The following is a 27372-nucleotide window of genomic DNA, read 5'->3' on the forward strand; positions in this document are numbered from 1 at the left end:
AGAGGCCCTGAAATTTCCTCTGATTGGCCCAGTTTGGGTCACATGCCCAATTGTGAACCAATCACATCAGCCAGAGAAGGGAATGCTGATTGGCTTAACTAGGTTATATATTGTTTGCCTAGAACTGGGGAATTTTGAAGACATGTATCCCCGAGAGAAACCAGGGCTGCTGGGGAGATGAACAGTGGATCTTAGAAGAGTGGTAGACATTCACTGTAACCTGCAACACCCCAATGCCTGAGAGGTGTGCGGGACATTGGTCATTTGGGTCATGGTAGCACAAGATCTCTGCCCTGATTGCTCAAATCTTCTCAGTGGATACTGATATTGATATATGTTGTCTGAGATATTGTCAAATGGATTCGTGTTTCATCAAGACAGAGCTTCAGACAGTTCTCCAGTGCAGGGATTTACAAGCTGTTCTGCAGAGCTCTAGGGCTGCAGCTAGGCTGGGACAGAGAGAGGGGGCGGCCCCTATACTCCTTCAATCAGAGATTCCACCTTTATCTGTTTTATAGATTGGCCTCCTAATACAGTTTTCTTAGAACAGTATTTTCTAAATGTTAGGCATCCATATGCCATCACTTTTGTTGTTCCTGTGGCCACCTTCCATCCTTCTGAGACACCAACTACCTGTACTAAGATTCTCCTAACGTTTATTTCAATCAACGCCCTTTAAAACTTTTGACCACAATTGTGAATGTACAACCAGCATCACTTGCCACGAAGGGCAGTTTGTCCTAAGAGGAAATGCAACAAAAAGTACTGTTTGCAAGTGGCTGATGGACAGCATTGTCCACTGAAAGTGCTGAGCTTGAGTCCTGGTCTGCATTTGTCAAAGAGGAGACAGGGAGACATAAGGTGGTAAAACCATACCTTCTCATTGAGGTGTCCAGAAGGGGCAACAGAATAGAAAAGGGACTTTCTCAGTGTATTTCAGTGATACTTAATATAGCGTCATCTTCCAATATAGCAGCATGTCTGCCACACTTTAGGAAATGCTGTTAAAAGGAGTTCTGCTGCTAAAGAACAGAAAGCTTGAAAACCATTACTCTAGGTCACAGGAATCCCTAGGACTGGGATTTTCCAAAAAACTTTTATTCCTAAGAGACACCTCTTCTACTCCACCCCCACACTTAAAATGCTAGAATCTACACACATCAGAAAGCAAAGGAAGCTAATATGTACTAGATTCAAGGGGTTCTCTACAGGGAGCAAATGGGATGGGGCAGAGGACTTCTCTCCATTTTGCTCTGTACACTTTTGTATTACTGAAATCTTTTTAAAGAATGCATTACTTCTGTAATAGAAAATGGTACCTATTCATTGTGGGAAGTCTGGAAAATACTTGAAAATATGAGGAAGAAACTAAAAATCCTTAACTCAGAAATGTGATTTTGGTGAATTTCCTTCAACTTTTTTTTCTGTAATCATAGAACTATTTTTATTTGGAAATCTTCTAAACATAATGGCTGATATCCTGCTTTATCGCTTAGTATTATATTATGAGCCCTTCCCAATATAATCAGAAAGTCTTCAAGAGCGGGTATGGTGCTAGACATTACTGGGCCTACCGACACTCAGTTCCTCTCTCTTGGGCCCAGAGATGACACTTTCTAGCCCTTTAGCAATTGGGCCAGTGTGACTAGTTCTGACCAAGGGAACATGAATGGAAGTGACATGCAGCACTTGCACATGTTCCAAATGGAGGAGCATTTACCACTCTGGTCTCTTGATAGAGCAGACTCCCCACAATCCCTGCCAAACCACAGTGGACATGTCGTATGAGTAAGAGAAATAAACATCTGTTCAGCCACTGAGATTTGATACCAAAACTTGTTGCCATGGCATCATCTCATTCATCCTGATAGGATACACCATTGAGAGGGGTGCAAGGCCTTAGTTAACTGTCTCCCTCAACTTCATTCAGCCATATTCACTGTCAACTTTTTGCCATAGATGTGTACCAACAGTATTTTCCTTTAAATCAGCTTACCTTTTTACAAAAAAAAAAAAAAAAAAACAATTTAAGTCAATACAAAGAGAACTTGTTCTCACTACTATGAGCAGGAAACTAGTATTCTTGTCACTAAAGGGAAAAGGGGGTGAAGGGAATTAAATACCAAGAGAGCAAAATATACATATTATTGAATGCTAATTAAAAATATTACCTGAGCCTGAGGCCCCTGTTGTTTGTAATTAAAAGAGTGAACCACATGCTGCCTGTGCTCTCTCCTTGGTTACTTAAGCTTATACAGAATTGAAAAGCATTGTCTGATGACGTACTTGAGGACCAGCTGAAATTGTGTGCTTCCCCAGAGGTCTGTACCCTGCCTAGTCTGTGGGAAAACATACTCAGCTGCTCCCTCTTACTGGGCAACACTGGCCATCATAAGCCCTCCCCCACAAGCACATAAGTGCCTGCCTGGCATCTGGCTGGGTGTGTGGCACCAGGCTGAGAGAAGAAACACTTTCAGATTCAAAATTTTAATCAGAGAACCAACCAACACGCACGCGTGAAAGACATTTCTACCCTGACCCATAGCAACAGATTACAGAGATTGCCCCCGCAGTACCAATGGCTACCAATTTTCCAGGGAGCCTCCAATCTCTATCATTGGTGTAAAAACTCTCATTGAACACACTTACCAATTGTTTCCCTGCCCTGCAATACTTTGTACACCCCTTTTGTATATAACATGCTCATATCCTAGACAAGACGAATTCCAGGGTCTATGTGCACGGAGTTAAATGTTTTGGCCATTTGAAAAACAGTATGTCTAGGAGGTTCTGGTGCTGAAAAAAAAAAAAAAAAGAATAGAAAAAAGAAAAACAGTATGTGCCCCCACTGTGGTGTGGGCCCCAATGGTCAGCCAAAATAAGGTTCCCAGTTTCAACTACAAAACCAACCAGCAGAACTCAACGTGCAAGATTTAAATAGTCCGAGGGTACAGAGCAACTACCCCCAAACTCCAACTATTTTAAGCACTGAAAATATGAAAGGTATTGAAAGTATGAGGGTCCAATGTTTTCATAAGATTCTGTCATGCTTTGGCAAACATGTGACTAGGTCACTTAGTGGGTAGGGCACAAAATCCAGAGCTAACAAGGCACTGTCAAGAGGGAGGTTGTCGTGTTTCCATCTCTTTGGGCTCTCCAGCAACTCTTGGTGGTCCCAAAATTTCCTGACATGAGGGAATGTGGCATTTTTAAGACGTCACTTGTCAATTAATAGCTATCTTCCATGAAAACAGGGCCATTCGTTTCCCTTTCTGATTCCAGAAGCTTCAGAGCAGGGGCAGGTCTTATTGTATTGGTTTTACTCACCAGAGCCTAGCAAATTGCCTGGTGAGTAGCATAAATGGTGCACGATAAACATTCCAGCAACCACTTCTGCACACCACAATTTTCACTCCCCTCCCCCCAGCATGTCTTGCATGTGTTTTGTGTGTGGCAACATCAATGCAGCTTTACTGACCGAATCCAGCTGTGTTTTCAGTTATCATTAACTTCCATGGCAAATTTGGTCTCACATGGCATAACTAACTGCTTTTAATGGAGGAAGATTATGGGATGAGGCAGCATGTGAGAAGGAGAGTCCTTTGAGTGACAGGCTTGGGAGATTGGGAGTGGAAAGTTTTAGCTCAGATTAGGAGTTTACATGCTCTTCTTGGCTTTCTGGAGGTCAGTTAAGAAAAAACTATGACAGAGAGAGAAATGGAAGGCCAGAAAAGACCAGACATTTTAAAAGAGTAAGATGTTGGAAACTAAAAAGTAAAATTTTAATTAAAAGTAGTAACACTATAAGAACATTAACTGCAGTAAACAGAGACAGGTTACTAATTCTTTTAATGTAAAAGAGCATGTTTGTATTAGAGCTGACATATATTTGTAGCTCACACTAGATGAGTACTTAATATGCTGGTTATCAGTTCTAAGTGCTTCACATTTGTTTAATCCTCACAACAGCCCTCTGAGGTAGGTAAATTTCATCATGCCCGTTTACAGATGAGGACACTGAGGTCCTGAGAGATTTTACAACTTTCCCAAGGTCACTTTGGTAGTAGACAGGAGAGGTGGGATTTAACTCAGGCAGACTGGCTCCAGAGTCCACCTCTAAATCCCACTGTTGTACAGCTTCTCAATTTTTGTTTTTATTATTTTAATGAAACTCATGTGTGCAAACTTTCTAATCAATCTTTATTAATAAAGAGATTTATTTATTTGGAGGAAGCTTGCAATGTGATGGTTTCAACTTTTGACATCAGATGACTATGGTCTCACATGTCTGGGACTCTGCTGCCACCCAGTGGCAGGACCAGTGTAGCTGCTTGTTACCTGTGTACTCGCTGATGGCGGTTGAGACTTGAGCAGCACCCAAAGGCTTTCTGACAATGTGGACATTGATAAGGTTTCTCCTGGGTGTGAATTCTCTGGTGCTGACTGAGATGGGCGCTGAGGCCAAAGGCTTTGCCACACACACTGCAGGCGTAAGGCTTCTCCCCAGTGTGAGTTCTCTCATGCTGTGTTAGATTTGCTTTCTGGGCAAAGGCTTTCCCACATTTGCTACACACATAGGGCTTCTCCCCAGTATGAACTCTCTGGTGAGTAACAAGGCATGAGCTCTGGCTGAAGCCTTTCCCACATTCCTGACAAACATAAGGCTTTTCTCCAGTGTGAACTCTCCGGTGGCGGATGAGTTCAGCACCTAGGCGAAAGGCTTTCCCACAGTCACCACATTCATAGGGCTTTTCCCCTGTGTGAACTCTCTGATGCTTAGATAGGCATGAGCTCTGACGGAATGTTTTCCCACATTCTTTACACTCAAGGGGCTTCTTTCTCGCATGAGTTCTCTGATGCTGAATAAGGTAATGACTGTGGGTGAAGACTTTGTCACACTTGTTACATTTAAAGGGTTTCTCTCCAGCATGAACTAACTGATGTTCTGAGAGGCATGCACTTTGGCTGAAGGTCTTTCCGCACTTGTTACATTTCAAGGGGTGCTCGCTTGTGTGGAAGGACTGAAGATCAGTAAGGGAGGTGCTGCTGTTGAAGGCTTTCCCATGCTCACCACATTCATGTGGCCCCACCCCAGAGTGGATTCTTTGATGGTGAATGAGCTCAGTACTTTGGCCAAAGGCTTGTCCACATTGGTCGCACTCAAAGGGCTTCACGATGGTGTGAATTCTCTTGTGCTGAGTTAGGTATTTGCTGTGGCTAAAGGTTTTCTCACATTTGTTACACTTAAAGCACTTCTCACCAAGCCTTAGATGCTCTCTCTGTTCTGGGTTCTCATCCAAGATCTTCCTGCTCACATCAAATCCTTGTTTTTCTCTAGTGTGAACGCTCTGGTGGCAATTCAGGGTTGAGCTGCAAGTGAAGCGTTCTCCACACTCCTGACATTCATACGGGGTTTGGATGGTGTGGGTTTTCTGGTGTTGCATAAGGTGTTCATTACAGCTAAAGGTCTTCTTGCATTCAGCACAGCTTTTGGGGTTTTCAGTGGCGTGAATGGACTGATGTCGAATCAGGCGTGATGGCCGGTTAAAACTCTTGACACATTGCTGACATTTGTGGGGTCTGTGGCCTGTATGAATCCGCTGATGTTCATTAAGGTGAGTGTTTCGACAGAAGGTTTTCCCACACTCACTGCATTTGTAAGGCTTCTCTCCACTGTGAACCCTCTGATGGATCTTTAGGGTAGAGGTATGGCTGAAGGGTTTGCCACACTCATTACACTTATAAGGTTTCTCTCCAGTATGAACAGCCTGGTGCTCAATGAGCAGGGAACTCCGCCTGAAGGCCTTCCCACACTCCTGACACTCGGAGGTAGCTTTAACAGCATGGGTTTTCTCATGTTGGATGAAATGTTTGCTCAAGTTGAAGGTCGCCTGGCATTTGGCACATTCATAGCGTTTCCCAGTGTGGATCTTCTTGTGCTCAGTGAGAAGAAAGGTCCGGTTGAAAGCCTTGTCACATTCATCACATTTAAAGAACTTACCACCTGTGTAAGTTTTGTGACGCTTAGCAGGCCGCCTGCCATGCCTGGTCTGGTCACCATCTCGACTCTTACGTGGTTTTTCTACAGTGTGAGTTTTCTGATGCCGTCGAAGGTGAGTATTCTGACTAAAAGTTTTCCCACATTCATTACACACGTATGATTTGTAGCCCGTGTGAGGCATTGGATGCAAAAAAAGGCAAGAACTCTGGTTGAAACCTCTCTCACACTCTTGGTGCACATTAAGTTTCTCCGCCGTATGAATAAGCCAGTGCTGGATAAGATGGTAACTCTGGCTGAAACTTTCCCCACATTCATTACACTTACATGGTTTCTCCTCTCCCTGGACAGAATCTTGCTGGCTCTGGTCTGAGTAGCAGCCAACGTTACTCATATATTCCTTAGACTTAGCTGGTGTGAGGCTCTTTTCAGGAAGATCATGCACCACAGAGTCCTCTCCTGTGGAAAGGAGGGACACAGGACTGAGGGCTCTCTCGAATTCGTTACTCTTGCATTCTGTGGCACTTCCCTTGGTGATAACGTCAGACCTCAGAAGACTTTCTGGATCTCCCAGAAAACTATCTAACCAGCTCTCGCCTATACAATCTTCTCCAAAATCGGAGTTCCAAAGGCCATCCTTGGAAAACGTCTCCATAATCTCCTGGTACAGTCCTTCTTCCAAGAAATCCTCCATCAGAGGAGAGTTCGGGGTCTCAACCATGTCTGAAAGAGAAAGTACAAATGTCTCCTGTTCCCAAAAGAGGAAGGACAGGAGCTGTGGGATGAGAACACAGACAAGAGGAAATGGGAGTGATGGTTCTTGAGTCCAGCCTATCTGTCAAGGGCCTCAAAGTAGTGACCTGTCTGGAACTGGTATCACAGAAAACAGAGAACTCACTCCCAGGAGGGGAACTGGGAAACCACAGGAGTTCAGCAGGGCACTAAAACCTCTACCATCACCCTCATAGCTACCTGACAAAGTACCCTAAAAAGTCTCCTGGACTCACCTGCTTCTCCCCTCCACTCTATCCTGCACTGTCACCAAAATCTCGCTCCTCATATTCTGCATCCTCCATCTTGGAAAACCCCACCACCACCCATCCAGTCCTCCAAGCCAGAATCCTAGTAGTAAACCTCCCCCGCTTCCTCAACTCAGGCATTACTTCCTGTCTGGTCTCCTTCAAAATGCCTCACCTACCTTCCTCTTCTCTCTACCGACTCCATCTGACCCCAGGCTCCTTGTTGGCCTCTCCTTTCTCTTGCCAGTCTTCCACACTAATCCTGAAGGGCTTTATAATAAACAGATCGGACTACATCACTCCCCTGATTTAACCTTCCCATGGCTTCTTACTTGAGGAAGAGAAATGCAAGTGTATTAGCCCAGCACTCTTTGTACCAGCCACACAGAACTCCTGTGATTTCCTGAATCTACCAGACTTTCTCGCCTGTACCTTTATTGGTCCCTCATGCTGGACTGCACTTCCCAAGCTAACTCCTCTATGTCATTTAATACTGAGCTTGAGTATCACCCTCCTTGGAAAGCCTTCTCTGACAACTCCACACCCTGTTCTGCTTTAAATGCCCTGCCCTGTATTCTCTGAACAACAGCCAAGCACTTACTTTTCTTTACTGTAACTGGTTATGTGTGGGTCTGACCCCTAATCAGAAAGCAAGCTCTTTGATGAGGACCCATCATTGCTTATCTGTCCTCAGTGCCAGTGGGCCAGGCCTGCCACACAGGAAAGGCTCACAGGACAGAGTAATTCCCACTTATGGCACACTTGCTCTCAGGCAGAAGTGCCTCAGTTACTCCCGACAGCCCCCTGTAAGGTGAGTACGCTTCTTCTTCCTTACGGCTAAGTGAGAAGTGAGGCAAGGATCTGAACCCGTCTGACCCCATACTCTCAATAACCAAGCTGTGTGCTCTCTGGGACCCCTCATAAAGCATGAATTTCACTGCTCTTCTCCATGCCTCCAGTTTCCCCACCTCCTCTCCTCCATGTTGCACCATCATCACATCTTTTCAAGCCTGTTCCTTTTCCTGAGATTTACTGGCTCATCATCTACTGAGTACCTGTGGGACTACTTAATTTCTCTCAGACCGCAATTGAAACTTGCCTTCCCAAACCACGTCACTCTTGCCTCTGCTCTTGTGTCCCACAATATCTGGCTCATTCTCCTGACCATACCTTTGCTGTTCCCCCTGCCTAGAATGCACTGACAGACGTAACAGGCACCTCTTATGTGCACAACATGGTGTTAGTACTGGGGAATAAAAGATGAATCAGCTAAGCTCTACTTCCTAGACAGGTGCACTGTTAAAGGAGGAAAGACAAAAATGAAAACAAAGCACTACAAGTGTTATTACTGGAGGTTAGTAAAGGCATGGCTGCCTGTTTGGAAATAGCCAATATGTTGAGGTGGCAAAAACAGAAAACAGAGGTTGCAAGAGCCTGTGCCTGGGTTAGTCACCTACATGGAACACTGGTGTGCTGAAGGGGAGGCTGCAGAGGGCCCACGTTCATGAGCTCGTGGGCGGTGAGCCAAGAAGGGAGCTGCAGACTCACTGACTGGGGTGGAGCCTATGACTCCCGTGGTCTCTGATTCAGGGCCCTCCTTCTCATGTAGATAAAACAACAATGAGAGAAGCTTCCCATGCCCAGGTAAGGCACCTGCCGCTGCTTTCTCCCACTTGGGGAATATTCTGGAAATACTCATTGCCTAACTTCATCCACCCAGAGGAACCCTGGCCTAGGAGATGGCAGAGTGGATGCTCTTGGTGGCATTCAGGCCTGGACTTGAGTTACTACCAGACGTAGCCATATACTGTGCCCTGGCCTATACAAAGGGAGGTAAAAGGGGTAGACCAGGGGGTCGGTCCACATGCTCAGGGAGCACAAGGCTGGAAGGTAGAAAGAGCGACTCAGGGAGGCCTCCCATTGCTGAGTCTAGAAGGAAAGAGGAGACACAAGGCAGCCCTGTGCTGAACGCCCAGGTAGATGAAGACATGGTGACCATGCCAGAGTGAGGGTCCATCCAAATGTCCTGATCCACACCAAGCCCCTGGGACAAAAGGATGGAAGCCAGCAAATGGCAGTGAAGCTCAGAAGCCAGGCATGGAAACATCTGGGTAGATCTTCCGGGGGACTGGCCACAGCCTTTGGATGGAGGTCCTGAGGACAAAGGGTAAACGCAAGCATCCCCCTACTCCATTCACTCACCAGGGCCCGTTGCTTCTGGGCTTCCTCTCCCCAGGGCCTCCAGCTCTCCCGTGCCTTCCGGGTGGGAGGTCAAGTTGGGGCTTAGGGGGTCTGCAGGGAGAGAAGAGCACTGTCATCCAATCAGGCCTGCTGGCAAGGCTGGATTGCAGAAGGGTTCCCAGCATCACCAGAACTGATGAGAGGGGCTCACTGGGCCTAAACTGTACAAACACTGGTTTACACTGAGCATCTGCTTCCCTTCTGGGAGTCTGAAATTTTGGTACATGCCAGGCAAGAGGGGCCATGTGACCAGCTTCCCTGGTGGACAGCATTTCACACATTGTCACACCTCATTGCCAGGGAAATTAAGTTCATTCCACGTGACTCTACATAGAGAATTCTGGAAGCTTGTGTCTGGCTTCTCTGGACTTCATTCCATGTACCTTCTTCCCAGGCAGTGACGATCAACAATGTCTCTAGACATTGCCAATGTCCCCTTACCCAGCTGAGAACCAGTGGGGTAGGTCATGCTGATTCTAAGAAGCTTAGGAGCTGAGATTTCATCCTACGGGTGATGGGAAGCGTAAGTGATCACCAAGCAGGGCAGTGACTGGGGCCCTGGGACGGGCAACACTCACTTAGCAGGAAGAGATCCTGGGAGTTGTCCAGTGCTGTGTCCCAGAACAGGTCCCCCTGGTCCAGCCCCAGCTCCTCCCAATCTTCCAAGGTGAAGTCCATGGCCACGTCCTTGAGGGTCACAAATTCCTAAAATACAACACAATGCTGGTCACTTGGGGGAGCTCACTCAAAGTAATCCCAGCCCTCAATTTTCTAGGCTTTTGGCAAAAATCATCCTGTTCTCAGCCTCACAAGAAGAACCTTGAGACGGAAGAAATTGGAAACCTCCATATTGTAGGTAAGGAAACAAATCAACTCACAGTCACACAGGCAGCAATTAAATCCAGGTCAGCCTGATCCTAAAATCCATGTATTTCTTGCTTTTGCTTTTTTTGTTTTTAGTGTTCATTCAAGATTTTAAGTTTTATTCATCATGGAAATTTTCAAACATATGTACAAGTAGAGAGATGCATGTAATTAACTCCCATGGACCCATCACCCAATCTGATTTCGCCTGTGACTACTTCAGTATGAACAGTAACTCCTTAATACCACTGAATACCTAGACCACATTCAAAGTCTGTACACAGATTTGTCTGACATCCCAATGCTGTGTTTTTATAGCTAGCTTATTTGATTCAGAATCCAAGGAGACCCACACCTTGCATTTGGCTGATACAGCTCTGAAGGTTTTCAACCTATAGCTGTACTCTTGTGCTCTCTTTACACTAACACGCGCCTGATTTAAGGTCCCACATTCTGGATGTGGCAGACTGCTTCCTCATGGTGTCACCTGGCTGCTCCTCTGGCCCCTGCATTTTCCATAAGCTGGTTAGTAGAGCAGAGGCCTGACTGGAGTCAGAACAGCTTTTGGGGGCAAGACCCCCTCTCACAGGTGGTGCCAGGTCCACTTCAGGCCACGTGACTACCTAAGGCTCATGTTCAGGTGTCCAGCTTTTAGTGATGCCATCTTTCTTCATCCTAAAACTTCCTAGTTAATAGGTGTTTAGAATAAAAATTCAAATATTCAAGAAGTAATGGCAGCCTGCTCCCATACACTCTATCTTCAGGTGAAACTGTGACTTTTTGGTGTGTCCCATCCGGACCCCCCCCCCCCAAAACATATACATAGGTACATATTCACGTGCACACACACAGGCACATTTTAGGGAAGAATGGAAACCAACTCTCTAGTCTGGATTTGAGGCCTGGCCCCTCCACCTTCCCCTGTGGGTGACTGTCGTTAAATAAGTTGCATGCCCCCCATAAGCCCTATCCCGTCAGGCAATTTCATTCCAGCTTACACTGTTCGTCCCCACCCTCCAGGTGTCCGACTACAAAGGCCCTCCTTTGACCAAGAGCTTCCTTTATGCTGCGAATGAGCTGCAGTCACCTACTGCAGTGAGTCACGGAACTGCCTGACTTCTCTCTGAGGCAAGATTATCCCTGATTTACAGAAGATAAGACTGAGACCCAGAGACTCAGAGTCACTCGCCCAAAGTCACACTGTGTATTAGTCTGTCTGCTGCTGCTATAATGGAATACCTGAGACCGGGTAATTTATAAAGAAAAGAAATTTATTCCCTACAGTTCTGGAAGCCGGAAAGTCCAAGGCCAAAGTGCTGCATCTGGTGAGGGCCTTCTTGGTGGTGGGGACTCTGCAGAGACCTAAGGTAGCACAGGGCATCACATGAGGGGGCTAGAGCATGCCAAACCGGCTGTTACAACAGATTCATTCTCATGCTAAGTACCCAACTTCTGTGATAATCCATTACCTCTTAAAGATTCCACCTCTTAAGACTGTTACATTAGGAATTGAGTTTTGACATGGGTTTCTGAGGCGATAAATGTTCAAACCACAGCACAGTAAGTAGGTGGTAGAGGAACGCAACCCAGCATCTGCTATGTGACCCCAGCAAACCGACCAGTTAGGGGTTGGCTTTGGAGTCAAAGGGACCCCGGTTCATATTCTGCATCTATTAGCTGTGAGGCCTTGTTATTCCTCATCTCTAAACTAAGGCTGCTGTGAGGATGGAATGAGCTGATACCCGTACAGTGCTCAGCAAGGACCCAACCCATTAGGAAGCTGCTGACCAAGTGGCATCTGTTGTCTACCATTTGTCCAACGATGACTGAGCAGCTACTATGAGCTGGCCCCTGAACAGGCACAGGACGCAGGAGAGGAGGCAGCCAGTTCCTGTCCTTATGGGATTTGTCTGGGTATGTCACATTGACATCTGTGAAAATGCTTTGTAAACTCTAAGGATAACAACCAACGTGCGTGCGCGCACGCATACACACACACACACACACACACACACACACACACACACACACAGGCATGTATAAAACAATTGGTCGTCTTCGAAGGATGACAGTCAGGAACCAATTCCTTATATTGGAAACTGAAACACAAAAGGAAAGAGTCAAGCATTTATCCCACCTGTCCCACGTGACGTATACCACTGCACAGCCAAGTAGTAGACGAGGGGAGACGTCTCTTTTAAAAAGTGTTCCAACTAATAAATGAAAATAAATGATAGCACTAGAACCGTGCTATTTTGCAACCCCCAGTGAATGCACAGATGACAAGGCAGCAAACATCAGCACCTGCCAGGATAACAAACATGGAGAACCAGACATTCTGGGACTCCTTCAAGTCTTGGCAAAAGGATTGGCCCTAAGTCTGATCAAGCTTCTGGATCCAGCTGCCAACGGGGAACAAACTGAACTGTACCAGGAGGATGGAACTGACAAAAACAGACTGAGAGAAATTCTACAGGTCAAACCACCCTGGTTCTTCAAAGAACAAGCAATTAAGAACAGAAGGGGATGGAGGAGGAATCTAGAGTCATAAAAAACATTTTTTAAAAAAGAGGAGGCAATGCGGACATGCGTTTGGGTAATAAAACTATTATTTAAAAAACCCATAGGGAAGTAATAAACATAAAAATCATCCCATATGAGGGATAGGAGAAGGCTCTGATGGGGTCCACGAAGGACTTCTGGAGTGAGTGGCAAAAAAAGTTCTCATTCTAGAACGAAGTGGTTATTTGTCTTCATTAGGTCATATATTTGATGCATGCTGGTTTCTGCTTCTGTGCTTTATTTTACAATAAAAAGATTTTCTAAAAAATTAAGCATACACTAACCAGGATCCTCCTCTGGCTGCTTTGTGGAAAAAGACAGAAGGTGGGAAGGACAGAAGCAGGCAGTCAAGGAAGAAGACCAATTCAACGATCTGGGTGAGAAACGATGGCAAGGGTGGAGGGAGTGAGAAGCGGTAAGAGTTTGGATGGTCTGATGCTGGTGCTGACGAGACTCCCTGACAGGTAACATGCAGGGTGTGAAAGATGGAGAGCAGCACAGGATGTCTCTAAGTTTTTAGCCTCAGCAGCGGGAAGAACAGAGTTGCCACTCACTGAAATGTGGGAGAAGCAGCTTTTGGGGCAGAACGTCTGAGTCTGGTTTGGGATATGTAAAGTTTGAGATAGCCTTTAGATTTCAGTAGGCTGAGTAATTCCCCAGCCCCCACAAAGATGTCCACGTCCTAATCCCCACGAACGTTACCTTATATGGCAAAAGGGACTTTGCAGGTGTGATTAAGGATCTTGAGATGGGGAAATTATCGTGGATTATCTAGATTGGCCCTAAATGTCAAGGGTCCTTATAAGAGGGAGAAAGGGAGTCACCGGTTGGAGAAGGCAATGCTATGACAGAAACAGAGTTTGGAATGATGGAGCCAGGAGCCAATGGATACAAGCGGCCTCCAGAAGCTGGGAGAGACTAGGAACAGATTCTCCCCTAGAGCTTCTGGGAGGACTCAGCCCTCCTGACACCTTGTTTTTTTTGTTTTTTTTTTTTTAAGACAGAGTCTCGCTTTGTTGCCCAGGCTAGAATGAGTGCTGTGGTGTCAGCCTAGCTCACAGCAACCTCAGACTCCTCGGCTTAAGCGATCCTACTGCCTCAGCCTCCCGAGTAGCTGAGACTACAGGCATGCGCCACCATGCCCGGCTAATTTTTTCTATATAGATTTTTAGTTGGCCATATAATTTCTTTTTATTTTTAGTAGAGACGGGGTCTCACTCTTGCTGAGGCTGGTCTTGAACTCCTGACCTTAAGCAATCCACCCGCCTCGGCCTCCCAGAGTGCTAGGATTACAGGCCTGAGCCACCGCGCCCAGCCCTGACACCTTGTTTTGAGGTTCATCAAAACTAATTTCAGGCTTCCAACCTCAAAAACTGTAAGAGAATAAATCTGTGTTGTTTTTAAGCCACCAAGTTTGTGGTAATTTGTTACAGCAGCAATAAGATACTAACACAGTCATCCAAATGGTGATGTTAGGCAGGAGTTAGGTAGACAAGACAGGGGATCCTCTTTCTATCTATAGCAGATCCTGTCCCTCTTCTGCTCCAAATCCTCCAATGGCCCCCCTACTCACCCAGATTTAAAGACAGAGGCCATGCAATGGTCTACAGGGCCCTAAGGATCTGGCCCTAGCTACCCCCTAGGCTTCCCTCCTCCCCTCCCAGCTTGTCCACTCTGTTTCAGCCAAGCCGGCTTCCTTGCTATTCCCAGAACACACCTGCCTGCTCCCCACTCAGAGCTTAAGAGCATCTCCCTGGTTCTCTGCTCAAATGCCTCTTCTCCAATGAGGCCTTCTCTGACCCCTCTGTATAAAACAATAAACCTACCCTGGCCCTCCTATCCCCTTCCCTCCTTTATTTTCTCCATAGTTCTTAATACCGCCTGCATTCTATGAGATTTACTTATGTATATTACTGTCTAGTATGGGTTGAATTGTAACCCTACGAAAAGATATGATGAAGTCCTAACCCCCACTACCCCAGCATGCACCCTTATTTAGAAATAGAGTCTTTACAGAGGTGATCAAGTTGAGGCCATTAGTGTGGGCCCTAATCCATGATTAATGCTCTTATGAAAAGGGGAAACTGGGACACAGAGACAGACATATGCTGAGGATGAAGATACAGGGAGAACACCATGTTAAGGCAAAGACAGAGATCAGGGCGATGCTTCTACAAGTCAAGGAACACCAGGTACCAACAGTAAACCACCAGAAGCCAGGAGGAGGCAGGGAACAGATTCTCCTTCAGGGCCCCTCAGAAGGAATCAACCCTGCTGACAGCTTGATCTCAGACTTCTGGCCTCCAGTACTGTGAATGATAAATTGTTGTTGTTCAAGCCGCCCAGATTATAGTGCATTGCTGCAACCGCCCTGGCAAACGAATACACTGTCACTCCCAATAACATGTGAGTTTCATAAGGGCAGGGACCACATGACTTGGTTCCCTACTCCAGCCCCCAGAACAAAACCCATATACAGTAGGCACATAATAAATATTTGTTGAGTAAGGCAAGGAATCACGTAGTCCTAGCAGCTGTTTTGGGATAAGGAAGGAGCTCATCAAGGATGGAGCCAATACTAGTTGGGGCTGAGAGATGGGGACAATAAACTGAGTCCCGACCATACTAGCAGATAGGCCAGCCCCGCCTATGGACTTTTGGTTACGTGATCTATATAGTTTCCTGACTATTTATCTTGGTACTTATAGCTGAAATTGTTGCTGTCATCCATGTTGAGAAGGATGAGCCAAAGAAGTTTTCTTCAGCAGCAGCCAGATCACAGAGGGCCTTGAGGGCTTCCTTTCCTCAGACTCCCAGACTGTGCTGCACGTGGCCTCTGGTCACAGTGATTGGGGTGTGACGGGGAGAAAGGAGCACAAACTTGATCCCTGAGGTACTGTGGAGCCACAGAAGAGTTTTATATAGGAGAGTGACAAGGTCAGAGCATGCATTCGACAATCATTCTCCTATATGCCAGACCACAGTGTGGGTGCCGGGGACACAGACATGTATCAGACTTGGTCCCCAACCTCAAGGAGCTCCTGGTCTGATGGAGACATAAGGGATGCTGACACTGAGCATGAGGCAGTGGGGCTGTGACAGAGCGAGGTATCAGGGGTTGTGTGGGTGGGGGAGGGAGGGAGGATGTTGCCCTGGGAACAGGGAAAGCCTACTGGAGGAGGACTTTCAAGTTGGGTCATTAAGGACAGCAGATATTTATTAGATAGAGAAATGGTTTCATGCATTCATTCACTCAACAAACACCTCACAAGGCTTCCTGTGTGCCAGGACTGTGCTGGGCCTTGGGTACCCGGAGATGAATCCAAATCAGTTCCTGTCCTTGAGGAGCATCTCCTCTGGTGGGGCTGACTGATATGCACAGAGATAACCAAATCTAGGTGGGTTTGTGCTACAATGGAGGCAGCAGCGGTGCTATGGGAGGCCACAGCAGGAAAGAGTTGACTCTGCCTAGGAAAGTGGGGTGGGGAGATACTAAGCTGAGTCTTGAAGGCATTACCAGACAGAAAAGGAGGGCAGGGTATTCTAGCAGAGGGTACAGCCCGAGCAAAGGCCAGGAAGCTGGAATATACAGTGTAATATTTTACCACCAAGCCAAAAGGAACTATTGGCTGTCTGGGTAAATGGTAGAAGATGCCAAGGAGGTGGGCAAAACCCAGATCACGTATGAACGGGCTGAGAAACCTAGAATTTATCCTGTAAACAATAGGGATTCCTGGAAGGGTACACCAAGCAAAAGAACAACAGCATTAGAGTTTTATATTAAAAAGACTGCTTGGGAGCCACCATGGGACAGAAAACCCAGAACAAAGACAGGCCAGTTTTCCTGCCTTTAGGGGCAATCAATTAAGATGGAGAGACCCTCAACTCACCTCAGTCATAGCCGACTGGGTCCCCATGGCCTCTTTAAGCTCCTCGTCCTCCCCTTCCATGTTTCTGGCTGGTAAGGCTTCAGGAAAGACAAGGGAGCTGTGAGAAAGTCTCTCTTCCTCCTATGGCTGACTCCCTGTTCATGCTGGATGAGCCCTGAAAATATCCAGAAGCAGCAAGACAACTCCCAAAGTGAGTCTCCCTGCAGGAATCACAATGACAACTGTATTTACTAAAACGACCCCAGTCCCACATTTCCATTGTGTTTCAGATCCTACAAAGTAACTCTGCAACCATTCTTACCACTTAACACAATCAGTAAATACATGTTTGGGAGATTTGGTGATGCAAGTCACCAAATCTTGCTCAGTGGGACATTCCATCTTGCTCACTGCTGTGTCTTAGCACCAGCACTGTGGCTGGTGTACGATAGGTGCTTTTTAAGTATTTGTTGACAGAACAACTGTGTCTCTCTAACTGAATAAACGGGACAGTGCTTCTGGGATTTCTCATTATCATCTCTAGGATTTAAATCCAGGTGATTCTGCCTCCAAAACTGGCTACTTCTTTTTTTTTTTTTTTGCCTGGCTCTGTTGCCTGGGCTAGAGTGAGTGCCGTGGCATCAGCCTAGCTCACAGCAACCTCAAACTCCTGAGCTCAAGCGATCCTCCTGCCTCAGCCTCCCGAGTAGCTGGGACTACAGGCATGCGCCACCATGCCTGGCTAATTTTTTTCTATATATATTTTTAGCTGTCCATATAATTTGTTTTTATTTTTAGTAGAGACGGGGGTCTCACTCTTGCTCAGGCTGGTCTCGAACTCCTGACCTCGAGCGATCCTCCCGCCTCGGCTTCCCAGAGTGCTAGGATTACAGGCATGAGCCACTGCACCTGGCCAACTGGCTACTTCTGTAACAACAATGTTTCTTAATTTTTTAACCTTGACCCACAGTAAGGAAGACAATACGTATCATGACTATGCACACACATGATCACTAAACAAAAGCTTCATGAGCAATACTTACTCTTGCAACATAGTACTTGGATGTCTTCTAGTCTCTTTTATTATACTTCATTTAAAAAAAATTATGTTCCATGGAAGAGCTGGGAAGAAAAAGTAAAAAAAAAAAAAATTATGGTCACTGCCTACTAAGTTATTTTCATGACCAATAATTTGCAAAATGTCACACCATAGGGTTTTTTACACATTTGTATCCACTGTGTATTTTCCAAATACCATACGTCCATGGAGTGCTTTCACTCCATGTCACACAGCAGCACGATGACTTAACAGTGACACAGGTCCACAAGTTCTTAAAACTCTGAGGCTAGATATGCTTTAAAATTTAGAAATTTTCAGATTTTAAAAAGGTGATGCAGAATATATACAGCATATTTCATTAAAATCCCAGTGTGGTGTGGAACAGGCAGCATTTCCTACTTGAACACTTTAACATTCTACAGAGAAAGGTATAAATATTCATTCTAGACTCATGCCTGTAATCCCAACGTTTTGGGAGGCCTTAGTTTGAGACCAGCCTGGGCAACACAGCGAGACTCTGTCTCTACAAAAAACCAAAAAGTTAGCTGGGCACAGTGGCACGTGCCTGTTGTTCCAGCTACTCAGAAGACTGAGGCAGGAGGATCACTTGAGCCCAGGAGTTTGAGCTTGCTGTGATCGATAATGATGCCACTGCACTCTAGCCCAGGCAACAGACTCAGACCTTGTCTCAGATAAATAAATATTCATGCTAGGTAGGCCATTAAAGGTTATAAATGCCCTGTAGCAGTTCCGGTCAGGTATGGATACCAAATTTATGAAAAAAATTTTGCTCTTCAGAGCTTTCTAGATTTTGTGACTGCAGATAAGAGAATATGGTAAACCTATGACTGCTAACAATGAGTTTCTCCACACAACTGAGTTAGTGAAGCCTTGACTTGTGAGATTAACCCAGTTGACAGATGTTTGATTTGGCCCACAATGTTGACAGAATGTTTTGAAAGAAAATTCTTTAAGTAGTCCCAAACTTAAAAATTGAGAAATATCACCTAAAAATTAGATTTCCAACTTCTGAAAAATCCCAGGATTTGGCAGCATTGGGTCAGCATTTCCACAAAGCTAGCTCACTGGAGCCCTTTGAAAGCTCCCCCCCTTAGGTGAGGCAAGTGCTCCCCAACTCCCCACAGCCTCACCCAGGCAGGTTCTCTCCTTTACTGTACCTGCCTGATCCTCACACCTGAGTGTCAGACCTCTGTCTACAGTTTCCAGCCCACATTCTGTTCACATCTCACATACTCCCAAGACTTGGGAGGGAAGAAACAGGGGCCCTAAGAGAAAGCCCAAAGTCATCCAGCCTGTCACGGTGACTTAAGCCAAATAATTATGGGGCTGAAAACCCTGGGTCCTGGAGTCTGGGAGTCTTGCTGCTTCTTAGTGTGGGACCATAGCCAGATCATTTACCTTCTCTGAGCCTCAGTTTCCACACATACAAAATGGGGCAGATGCAACAGGTCCACAGTCCGTTAGCTACAATTCCAAAAACCAAAAGGCTAAGAAAACGTAAACTTTATTCATAAATTGCCAACAACACTTAACCTGCATTGTCATAGGCCATGTGTAGTTTTTATTGCTGTCAGTGTGAATATTCACACCTTGCCCCACAGAAACATTTGATGATCAAGAATTTGGCCCACAGGCGGGATACGGTGGCTCACTTCTGTAATCCTAGCATTCTGGGAGGCAGAGGCGGGAGGATAGCTTGAGCTCAGGAATTCGAGACCAACCTGAGCAAGAGTGAGACCCTGTCTCTAAAAATACATAAATAAATAGATAGATAAAAAATAAAACAATCGGCCGAGATTCCTCTAAGGTGCTGCCTAATTATGAAATATGCACCCCATTAACGTTCTAAAATCTGAAAAATTCTGATTCCCGAAATGATCCTGCTGCCAAGGGTATCCGATAAGACCGAGGATGTGCACTCATGTCTCAGTGCCGTTGTGGAGGTTAGAAGAGAGAAAGCCCGTACAGCACGATGCCTGGCACCCAGAAAGCGTTCAAATGCCGTAAATATTAAAATCTTCGGTCTCCTGAAGAACTCCCATTCATCATCCCAGATCTGCCTACTTCAGGCAACTCATCTCCCCTCTTTTAGCATCAGTTTCCCCAACCAATAATAAAATAAAGCAGAATCTCTACTGTCAGGGCTGCCAGTGAGGACTGGAAACCATTTTACTGGTTTTCATACCAGCGTCAACAAGGGTTCAAACCTCCACTAACACAACCACCGCGCAAGGCTACGCGCCCTTTGCCAAAGTCGCCGCATCAGTATTGTGTCACCCCTACCAGGAAGAACCGAGCCCGAAAGCCTCAGGGTCCTCAGCGACCCCCAGCTCCAGCCTCTTCCTACCTCGAGATTGTCGTCGGCCGAGTTAACAGACGCGACCTACCCGCGAAGAAGCTGCAGACCCAACTCCCCTTTCACGCGCCTACTCACAGCAACTTCCGGTGCCGTGCGACTCTCCAGAGAGCTACCCGACCCAGGATCCTTCGCGCCAACGCCAGGACTATATTTCCCAGAGGGCTGTGCGGGTGACTTCACTTGCCTTCCCATATCCACTCGCTTCATCTTTAGAGACCTCGCTGGAGCGCTATGGGGTGGGGGAAATAGAGTAGACACGTAATCAGGACCAGGTGACTTCAGGCTTTTGTAGTCCACCTTTTAGCCTGTTAAAGGACCATCTAGTCAACCTTCTCCTGCCTTTCCTAGAATACTGGGAGGCTTTTCCATTTCTGAAGAAGACAACAGTAGATTGCCATTAGAAACGCATGAAGAAAGACGGGATTCTTGACAAGACGCGCGAAAGCAAGAGGCGGAGTTGAAGTAATAATTTGACCTCTGATTGGTGGAGAGATGCCTTGCACTTCATTCCGATTGGTTCCACGTTAACGCATGCGCAGTAGAACCAAGAAACGTTCCGAAGAGGGTGGAATGGGGACGGTGATGAGGCAATAATCCCTCCCTCTGTCCCGACGCGGAGGAGCGGCACCGACGCAGAGGAGCGGCGTGCCGCGAAGGCCTCTGGGAAATGGAGTTCCTGGATAGGTGTAGCCGAAGGGGTGGTCGGGAAGTCAGCTACGCCTGCGCGGGCGAGTCCGGCCTTAGGGTCAGGATGCGCGCGCAGCGCGTTCCGCCCAGCGGAAGTTTCCGTGGGGTAACTGGGAAGGTGAGTCTTGGTAACTGCGGAGGATTCAAGGTTCTGGCCTCAGAAACTCCGCAGTCCACTCCTCTATTCAAGTACAGGGGTGAGGGGAAGACAAGGCGAAGCAGTGGGGAGTCTCCCAGTTCCTAGCCACAGGTCGGCCGTGGGGCCTGTGACGTCAGTTCGACCCTTTGTGGGAGGCGGGCGGGGATCCGGACGAGAGCGGCTCCTGGTTGATGGGATTACCGCCAACCCTTGCGTGTCGTAAAGGCACTTTTGGCTCTAGGTGCTGGCCTAGACTAGAGCTTACGGAGAGTTTGAAAGACGCCCCGCCTTGGCAGCTACGTCATCCTTGGTTTCTGTAGAGGGCGAGGCCAAGGAGATTGTCACCAAGGCAACCGCCCTTCCTGAGCTGGGGTGGGATCTAGCCCTTCTGCTGCGTTGTCTCCGGACCCTTTTAGGAGGAACACGATACAGTGTTTGACACGTAGCAGATGTTAAGTAAATATCAAATAAGTAAAATAAATGGATGAATGAACGATAAAGACTGGCCTGAGGCCGGGCGCAGTGGCTCACGCCTGTAATCCTAGCACTCTGGGAGGCCGAGGCGGGAGGATCGCTCGAGGTCAGGAGTTCGAGATCAGCCTGAGCAAGAGCGAGACCGCCCCCCCCCTCGTCTCTACTAAAAATGTAAAAAAATTAGCCAAACAACTAAAAATAGAAAAAGTTAGCCAGGCATGGTAGCGCATGCCTGTAGTCCCAGCTACTTGGGAGGCTGAGGCAGTAGGATCGCTTAAGCCCAGGAGTTTGAGGTTGCTGTGAGCTAGGCTGCTGCCATGGCACTCTAGCCCGGGCAACAGAGCGAGACTCTGTCTCCAAAAAAAAAAACCAAAAGATTGGCCTGACGGTTGATGCCTTCGGTTTCAAGTCCGGAACTGGCCACGTGACCTTGGATAGGCGACTTAAGCATTCTGTAATGCCCTTCTTTCTTCCATATTTATTGAGCGTTTACTATATGTAGAGCTTATGTGCAAGAGACATTGCTGTTTATTCTACGTTGGCGTGCCTACTCTGATAGGCAAAATTCTAAATTTAATGCTATCTAAAACAAAAATCCTGCCCAACAAGTTTACATTCTAATGGTTGCTGGAGATGCCACCCAGTAACAAAGTAAAGTAAATATTTACAGGTTCACAATCCCTTATCTACAACTCGAAAGTCCAAAAACTTGTGAAAACTGAAAGGTGTTTTTCTGTTTTGCAACTTATTTGGTCGCCCAACCTGACTTGGCTTTGAACTCCTTTGTGGCGATGTACAAGACCAGTGCTCTAACCCCTGAGCTATAGGGCCTGATATGTGGCTATTTACAATCTTTAAAGATTTTGCTGCACAAAATCATATACTTGATTATAGGAGGTTATCTCTAGATCCTGCTGGTGGTGTAATATGTACTATCCTAAAATCTAAAAAATTTCAAAATACTGGACTTCAAAACACACCTGGCACCAGGTGATTAGGATAAGGAATTGTGAATCTATTTTAGATGGCATTAAGTGCTAAGGAGAAAAACAAAGGAGGAGGGGGAGGGTTAGGGGATGTAATTTATAAAAGAGGTCAGGGAAGAACACATAGGCTGAGACCTGAAGAACAAAAAAGGAACCAGCCACAGAGGAAGTGGTGGGAAGAGCATTGCTGGCAAAGGGAACTGCCTGTGCAAGGGTTCTGGAGTAGGAATTAACTGGCTTGAGGCCATGTGGCTAGAAATTTAGTGGAGCAGAATCATTAGAAGAGCTTATGTATCAAATATACCATATGTATCAGGAACCTTAGACTTCAAAATTCAAGAGGTAGGTTCTGTTGTTCTCAGTTTAAAAATGGAGGAACAGGTACAGAAGTGTTAAAAGAATTTTACTCAGCATCATCAAACAGTAAGTGGCAGAAGCAGAATCCAAACCTAGTCAGAGTAGATTCCAAATCCATGCTCTTAACCCCTACACTGCTCTGCTTCTAAGTGGCAGACCTTTTTTAAAGGTCATCCAGCTAAGTAATTCTGGTCTTGGAAGTCTCGTGGCATCTTCTGCTAGTCCTCTATTGGCTGGAGCAGCATAAGTTTCACCCAGGTCCACAGGGGAGGGACCAGAGACCCTGCCTCTTGATGGGACAGGTTACAAGGTTTCCATGAGCACACAGGACTGGAAATATTGCTGTGGCCCTCTTTGGAAAATGCAGATGCCACTCTGTCCTAAGAAATGATGATAATTCAGGAACCTACTCTTGGGCTATTGTGTAGACTAATAAGGTAATACATAGAAAGCTCTCTTCCTGGAGGACTCCCCCCCACCCCAGATATCATGACTCGCTTGTTTCCTTTGGGTCCCTGCTCAAATGTCTCCCCCTGGGTGAGGCCCTCCTTGGCCATCCTGTGTAAATAGTGACCCACCAACCACCTTGGCATCCGATTTTCTCCTATGGTACTTTATTGTTCTCCATAGCACCATCTCCATTTGACCTGTTCAACAGTTACTTATTAGGTTGTCTTTCCCCACCAGAACGTAATCTTCCTGGGGTCAGGGGCTGTGTTTGTTTCCTTTGCTGCTGTCTTCCCAGTGGCTGGCACAAACTACAAACTCAGTAAATAATTACTGAATGAATGAGTGAATGAATGGATTTAGCACATGCTGGCCACATGGCCAATGCTCAGTAAACACTAGCTATTATCTTTCATTTATATGTGAAAGAGCCATGAGTTAGCTTCTCTACCTTTGTTCACTTGCAGGTCACTGTCAAGATGGAGTTTCCAGCCCAGTGAATCCAAGGGCCAGACTGTGACCCCATAAAGGTACCATCCCCTTGGGCACATGCTCTGTAAGGCCTGTCCCCCCTGCCCCCCAGCAGCTGGCTCCTGCTCATCTCCTCTGTGTTGCTGCTAGCAGACTTCACTCTCAGGAGGAATTTTGTTGTGGGCATGGCAGGGCTCACCTGGTTAGGCACTTATTCCATCCTGGAGACCCTTTTTAACTAAGGACACTTGGCACCTGGGGACATTCTGCTTAACATGAAGCCACTTAAAACCACCACAGACTTCCAAGCAAACCTTTTGTTTACTTAAGAAACCCAGCAGAATCTAGGTATATTAGTGAGGCTAGGCTAGGCTATGTCACAGTAACAAACAGCCCCCAAATCCCAGTGGCTTAACACAAACATGAGTCCTTTCTCACTAATGCAAAGTCTAGACAACTCTCCAGGGCAGCCAGCCTCTAGGCAGTTTTGATCTGTGGCTTCTGTGCAACACCTGGGCTTCAGGTTTGTCAACTGCCTGAAAAGAGAAGGGAGAGGTGACAGTGAGTCCTCTGGCTTAACAAAAATGCTCACCAGTATTTATACCTTCGAGAAGGCAGAGGTGTCCATTTATGTGTTGTTACCAAGACAACAGATCACTAAGACAACCAGAGTTACAGACTTCCTAGGGGGTGAAGGCTACTGGACAACAGCCTTTGCAGTCCAGGTGTCCTGCCCAGCTCGTTTGTGAGAAAGAAGAGAAGGGGCAGCTTTGTGCCATGGTGGTTTCACTCTTCTTCAGCCCCAGGGAAAGAAGAACCCTTTTCTCTTCCTCTGGCTGAGATGGCTTTCACTAGCTGCTTGGATGGCCTGTGATTTTCAAGGGCAAGTGCTGGAATTCCTTAAGTCAGTAGTTACAACATGGAAAGAGGAAAGGGAAGAACAAATATACTAATAACTGGAATTTTATAGTAACTGGGATACAGGCCACAATGTAGCTATAGCAACCACTAAGAGAAAAGGCTTTCTGTGGGCCAGGCCCTTTTCTTAGCGCTTGACAGAAATGTATTCATTTAGGCTTCAACAGCCATTCCATCAGATAGGTACTGGGAGAAACTTCGTTTTCCCACTGGTCAGACTGAGGCACAGAGAAGTTAAGCAACTTGCCTAACACATAGCAGATCTGGAATTCAAATCTAGCAGCCTAGGACCAAACCTGTGATGTTAAGGACTCCACTGTTTGCAATTGCAACAGCGGCCAACCTTCACAGTGAATAAAGGAAAAGGGTTTGATCAGAACTTTCTTTTGCAAGGTAAAATAAATTCATGAGCACCTATTTATTTCAATTCTATTTTGATATTCTATCTTTTTAAGCTACTGTACACTAAGTCTTAGAATATAAGAACAAACAAAATGTCCTTTTTTTTGTTGCTGCTATTTATAAGATACTCATCTGGGGTGTTTATTGCACTGTCATCCTTGTTGATTTTCTCTTCTTCACTTAACTGGCCTAATGCTGCCATATCATTTGTCGCAGGCTCTGTGTGTGCTTTGGATTTTTTAAAGTATTAGGAAATATTTCAGAGATACACAAAGTGTAGAGAATAATGTTGTGAACACCCACTGTCCTACTAAATTAGTCAGGATAGGATAATCTGTGCTGCAGTGACAAACCCTGAAATCTTGGTGGCCTAATACAACAGAAATGTATTTGTCAATCATGAGGTTCCCGTGTGGACCAGGCAGCCCTCTTTGATCTTGTTGCTAGGTCACCTGGGAGACGTGGCCTCCAGGGCATCCCTGCAGATGAAGGGGTAGACAGAGGAGGTGCTCTGACCTTTAACTGCCTCAGCCAGGAGATGACTTCTTCTCACACCCCATCAACCAGATCTAGTCACGTGCCCCAACCTAGCTGCAAGGGAGGCTGGGAAGTGTAGGGGAGTGTATGGATATTCAGGGAATATTGACTCTCTCTCCCATTCCCATCATATGTTTTAAGAAGTGAGCCTCACAAACAAGTGGTGACACTGTGCCTCTTTGACACTTGTCCTGTGATTGGAGCAGTTCTCTGATGGTGCTTTCTCTGACCTCAAGGCATGGAGTTTCACTTTGTGTTTGTTCTGCTTTGAGTCTACCCTGGGCTGTTAGGATGGGACAGGTGGCAAGAGGCTCAATGCACTGGGCAGGACCTCTTTAATACCCATTAGAAGTGGAATATACGGCCAGGCATGGTGGCTCACGCCTGTAATCCTAGCACTCTGGGAGACTGAAGCGGGTGGATCGTTTGAGCTCAGGAGTTCGAGCACAGCCTGAGCAAAAGCGAGACCCTGTCTCTACTAAAAATAGAAAGAAATTAGCTAGACAACTAAAAATATATATAAAAAATTAGCGGGGCATGGTGGCACATGCCTGTAGTCCCAGCTACTTGGGAGGCTGAGGCAGAAGGATCACTTGAGCCCAGGAGTTTGAGGTTGCTGTGAGCAAGGCTGACACCACGGCACTCTAGGCTGGGCAACACAATGAGACTCCGTCTCAAAAGAAAAAAAAAAAAGAAGTGAAATATACTTTAGGGAGTATATTCAGGGTGTGATCATGTTTCTTCCCTTTGTAACCTCATCACTGTAGAGAACTTGGATGACTATTCATGGGTAGTAGATTAAGTTTTTCTTTCTGCTTCCTGTCCTCCCCACCCCCAATTCTGTTTTGTAGCATGATCTCCTTCTGTCCAGACTGTGGCAAAAGTATTGAAGCAACATTCAAATTCTGCCCATACTGTGGAAAACTTTTACCTACAGAGGAGTGTGCGGGGTCCCAGACCTTTGTCAAGCCACGTGTGTCATCCTTCCGAGGTAAGAACAGGGTTTTGAAGTTATCCCTGCAGTAGGGGTGAAGTACACATATATGTGGGGGGGGTTGGAGGGTGGGGAGGACGCCTTTGTCACCTGTCAGACCCTTGCCTTTACTGGAGAAGCCCAGGGCTCAGGCCTGGACTGCTCTATCTACATTCAGTCCCTTGGCATCTTATTGGTCTCATGGCTTTAAACACTGCGTATATGTTGACAACTCATGTATTCCTATTTCCAGCCTGGACTCCCCCCTGCTTGGAGGAGATTTATGTATAGCAAGCTGCCTCCTTGACTTCTGCAGGCTGAGTATTCCTTATCCGAAATGCTTGGGACCACAAGTGTTTCAGAGTCCAGATTGTTTTGGATTTTGGAATATTTGCATTATTCTTACTGGTTGAGCATCCCAAATCTGAAAATTCAACATCTGGAATGCTCCAATGAGCATTTCCTGTGAGTGTCATGTTGCCACTCAAAACGTTTTAGATTTTGGAGTTTCAGATTTGGGATGTTCAACCTTGTAGATGTCCCACATGCATCTCAATCTGAACATGCCCAGAACTGAGCTATTGGTATTACTGCTGCCCCCATCTGCCTCCTTCCATAGACTTCCCTATCGAAGTAAACAGCAACTCCATTCATCCAGTTTCTTAGGCCAGAACCTCAGGGTCATCCTTGAGTCCCCTTTCTCTCCCACCTCATATACCTCTAGCCCTTCAGCAAATCTTGTTGGCTGTCCCTATAAAATCAGTGCAGTATCAGCTCACTTCCATCCAGCTCCCATCCCACCTCCCTGGTCCATCCCGCCATCACCTCTGGCCTGTATCGTTGCAGTCTTCTTCCTATGGCAGCAGAGGGGATCCTATTAATATAGAGTCAGAACCTGTCATTCCTCTGCTCACACCTGCCCATGTGAAGCCCCTTGTGACTGGGTCCCCATTTCCTCTCAGACCTCACCTCCTAACCCCTCAGCTGT

At 46.4% G+C, this 27372-nt stretch overlaps 2 protein-coding genes across 8 annotated transcripts in view; one reads left to right on the top strand and one right to left on the bottom strand.

The window, feature by feature from the left end:
- Window positions 1–3804: 3804 nt before the first annotated feature.
- Window positions 3805–20083, bottom strand: ZNF473 (zinc finger protein 473). 4 transcript variants are annotated; one of them, XM_045531090.1, is made up of 6 exons: window positions 19982–20083; window positions 17597–17675; window positions 16575–16651; window positions 9837–9963; window positions 9220–9309; window positions 3805–6721 (listed from the first exon to the last, which is right to left on the bottom strand). In XM_045531090.1, the coding sequence occupies exons 3-6, from the start codon at window positions 16632–16634 to the stop codon at window positions 4335–4337; spliced, it is 2664 nt and encodes an 887-aa protein (XP_045387046.1). In that variant the 5' UTR covers window positions 16635–16651; window positions 17597–17675; window positions 19982–20083; the 3' UTR covers window positions 3805–4334. The 4 variants fall into 4 exon arrangements, with proteins under 4 accessions (XP_045387046.1, XP_045387045.1, XP_045387044.1 ...); XM_045531089.1 differs by having other exon boundaries at window positions 16575–16728; XM_045531088.1 differs by having other exon boundaries at window positions 16575–16774.
- A 544-nt stretch (window positions 20084–20627) lies between these two features.
- VRK3 (VRK serine/threonine kinase 3) overlaps window positions 20628–27372 on the top strand; it is a 38095-nt gene continuing 31350 nt past the window's right edge. For 2 of the 4 annotated variants that reach the window (XM_045531094.1, XM_045531092.1), the window contains exons 1-3: window positions 20628–20798; window positions 23551–23613; window positions 26263–26402. In XM_045531094.1, the coding sequence (XP_045387050.1) occupies window positions 26264–26402 (139 nt within the window). In that variant the 5' untranslated portion in view covers window positions 20628–20798; window positions 23551–23613; window position 26263. The other 2 variants (XM_045531095.1, XM_045531093.1) reach the window with 2 other exon arrangements.

This window comes from Lemur catta, chromosome 19 (assembly GCF_020740605.2).
Source record: "Lemur catta isolate mLemCat1 chromosome 19, mLemCat1.pri, whole genome shotgun sequence".
In the NCBI taxonomy this organism is placed as follows: domain Eukaryota; kingdom Metazoa; phylum Chordata; class Mammalia; order Primates; family Lemuridae; genus Lemur; species Lemur catta.

Coding starts and splice junctions, on each gene's coding strand:
- ZNF473 (XM_045531091.1), bottom strand. CDS start 16,634: ATGGAAGGGGAGGACGAGGAGCTTAAAGAGGCCATGGGGACCCAGTCG. Junction 9,310..9,836: donor CCAGGATCTCTTCCTGCTAA/GTGAGTGTTGCC, acceptor CTCTCCCTGCAG/ACCCCCTAAGCCCCAACTTG. Junction 6,722..9,219: donor CCCAGAAGCAACGGGCCCTG/GTGAGTGAATGG, acceptor TTTCTCTTTCAG/ACATGGTTGAGACCCCGAAC.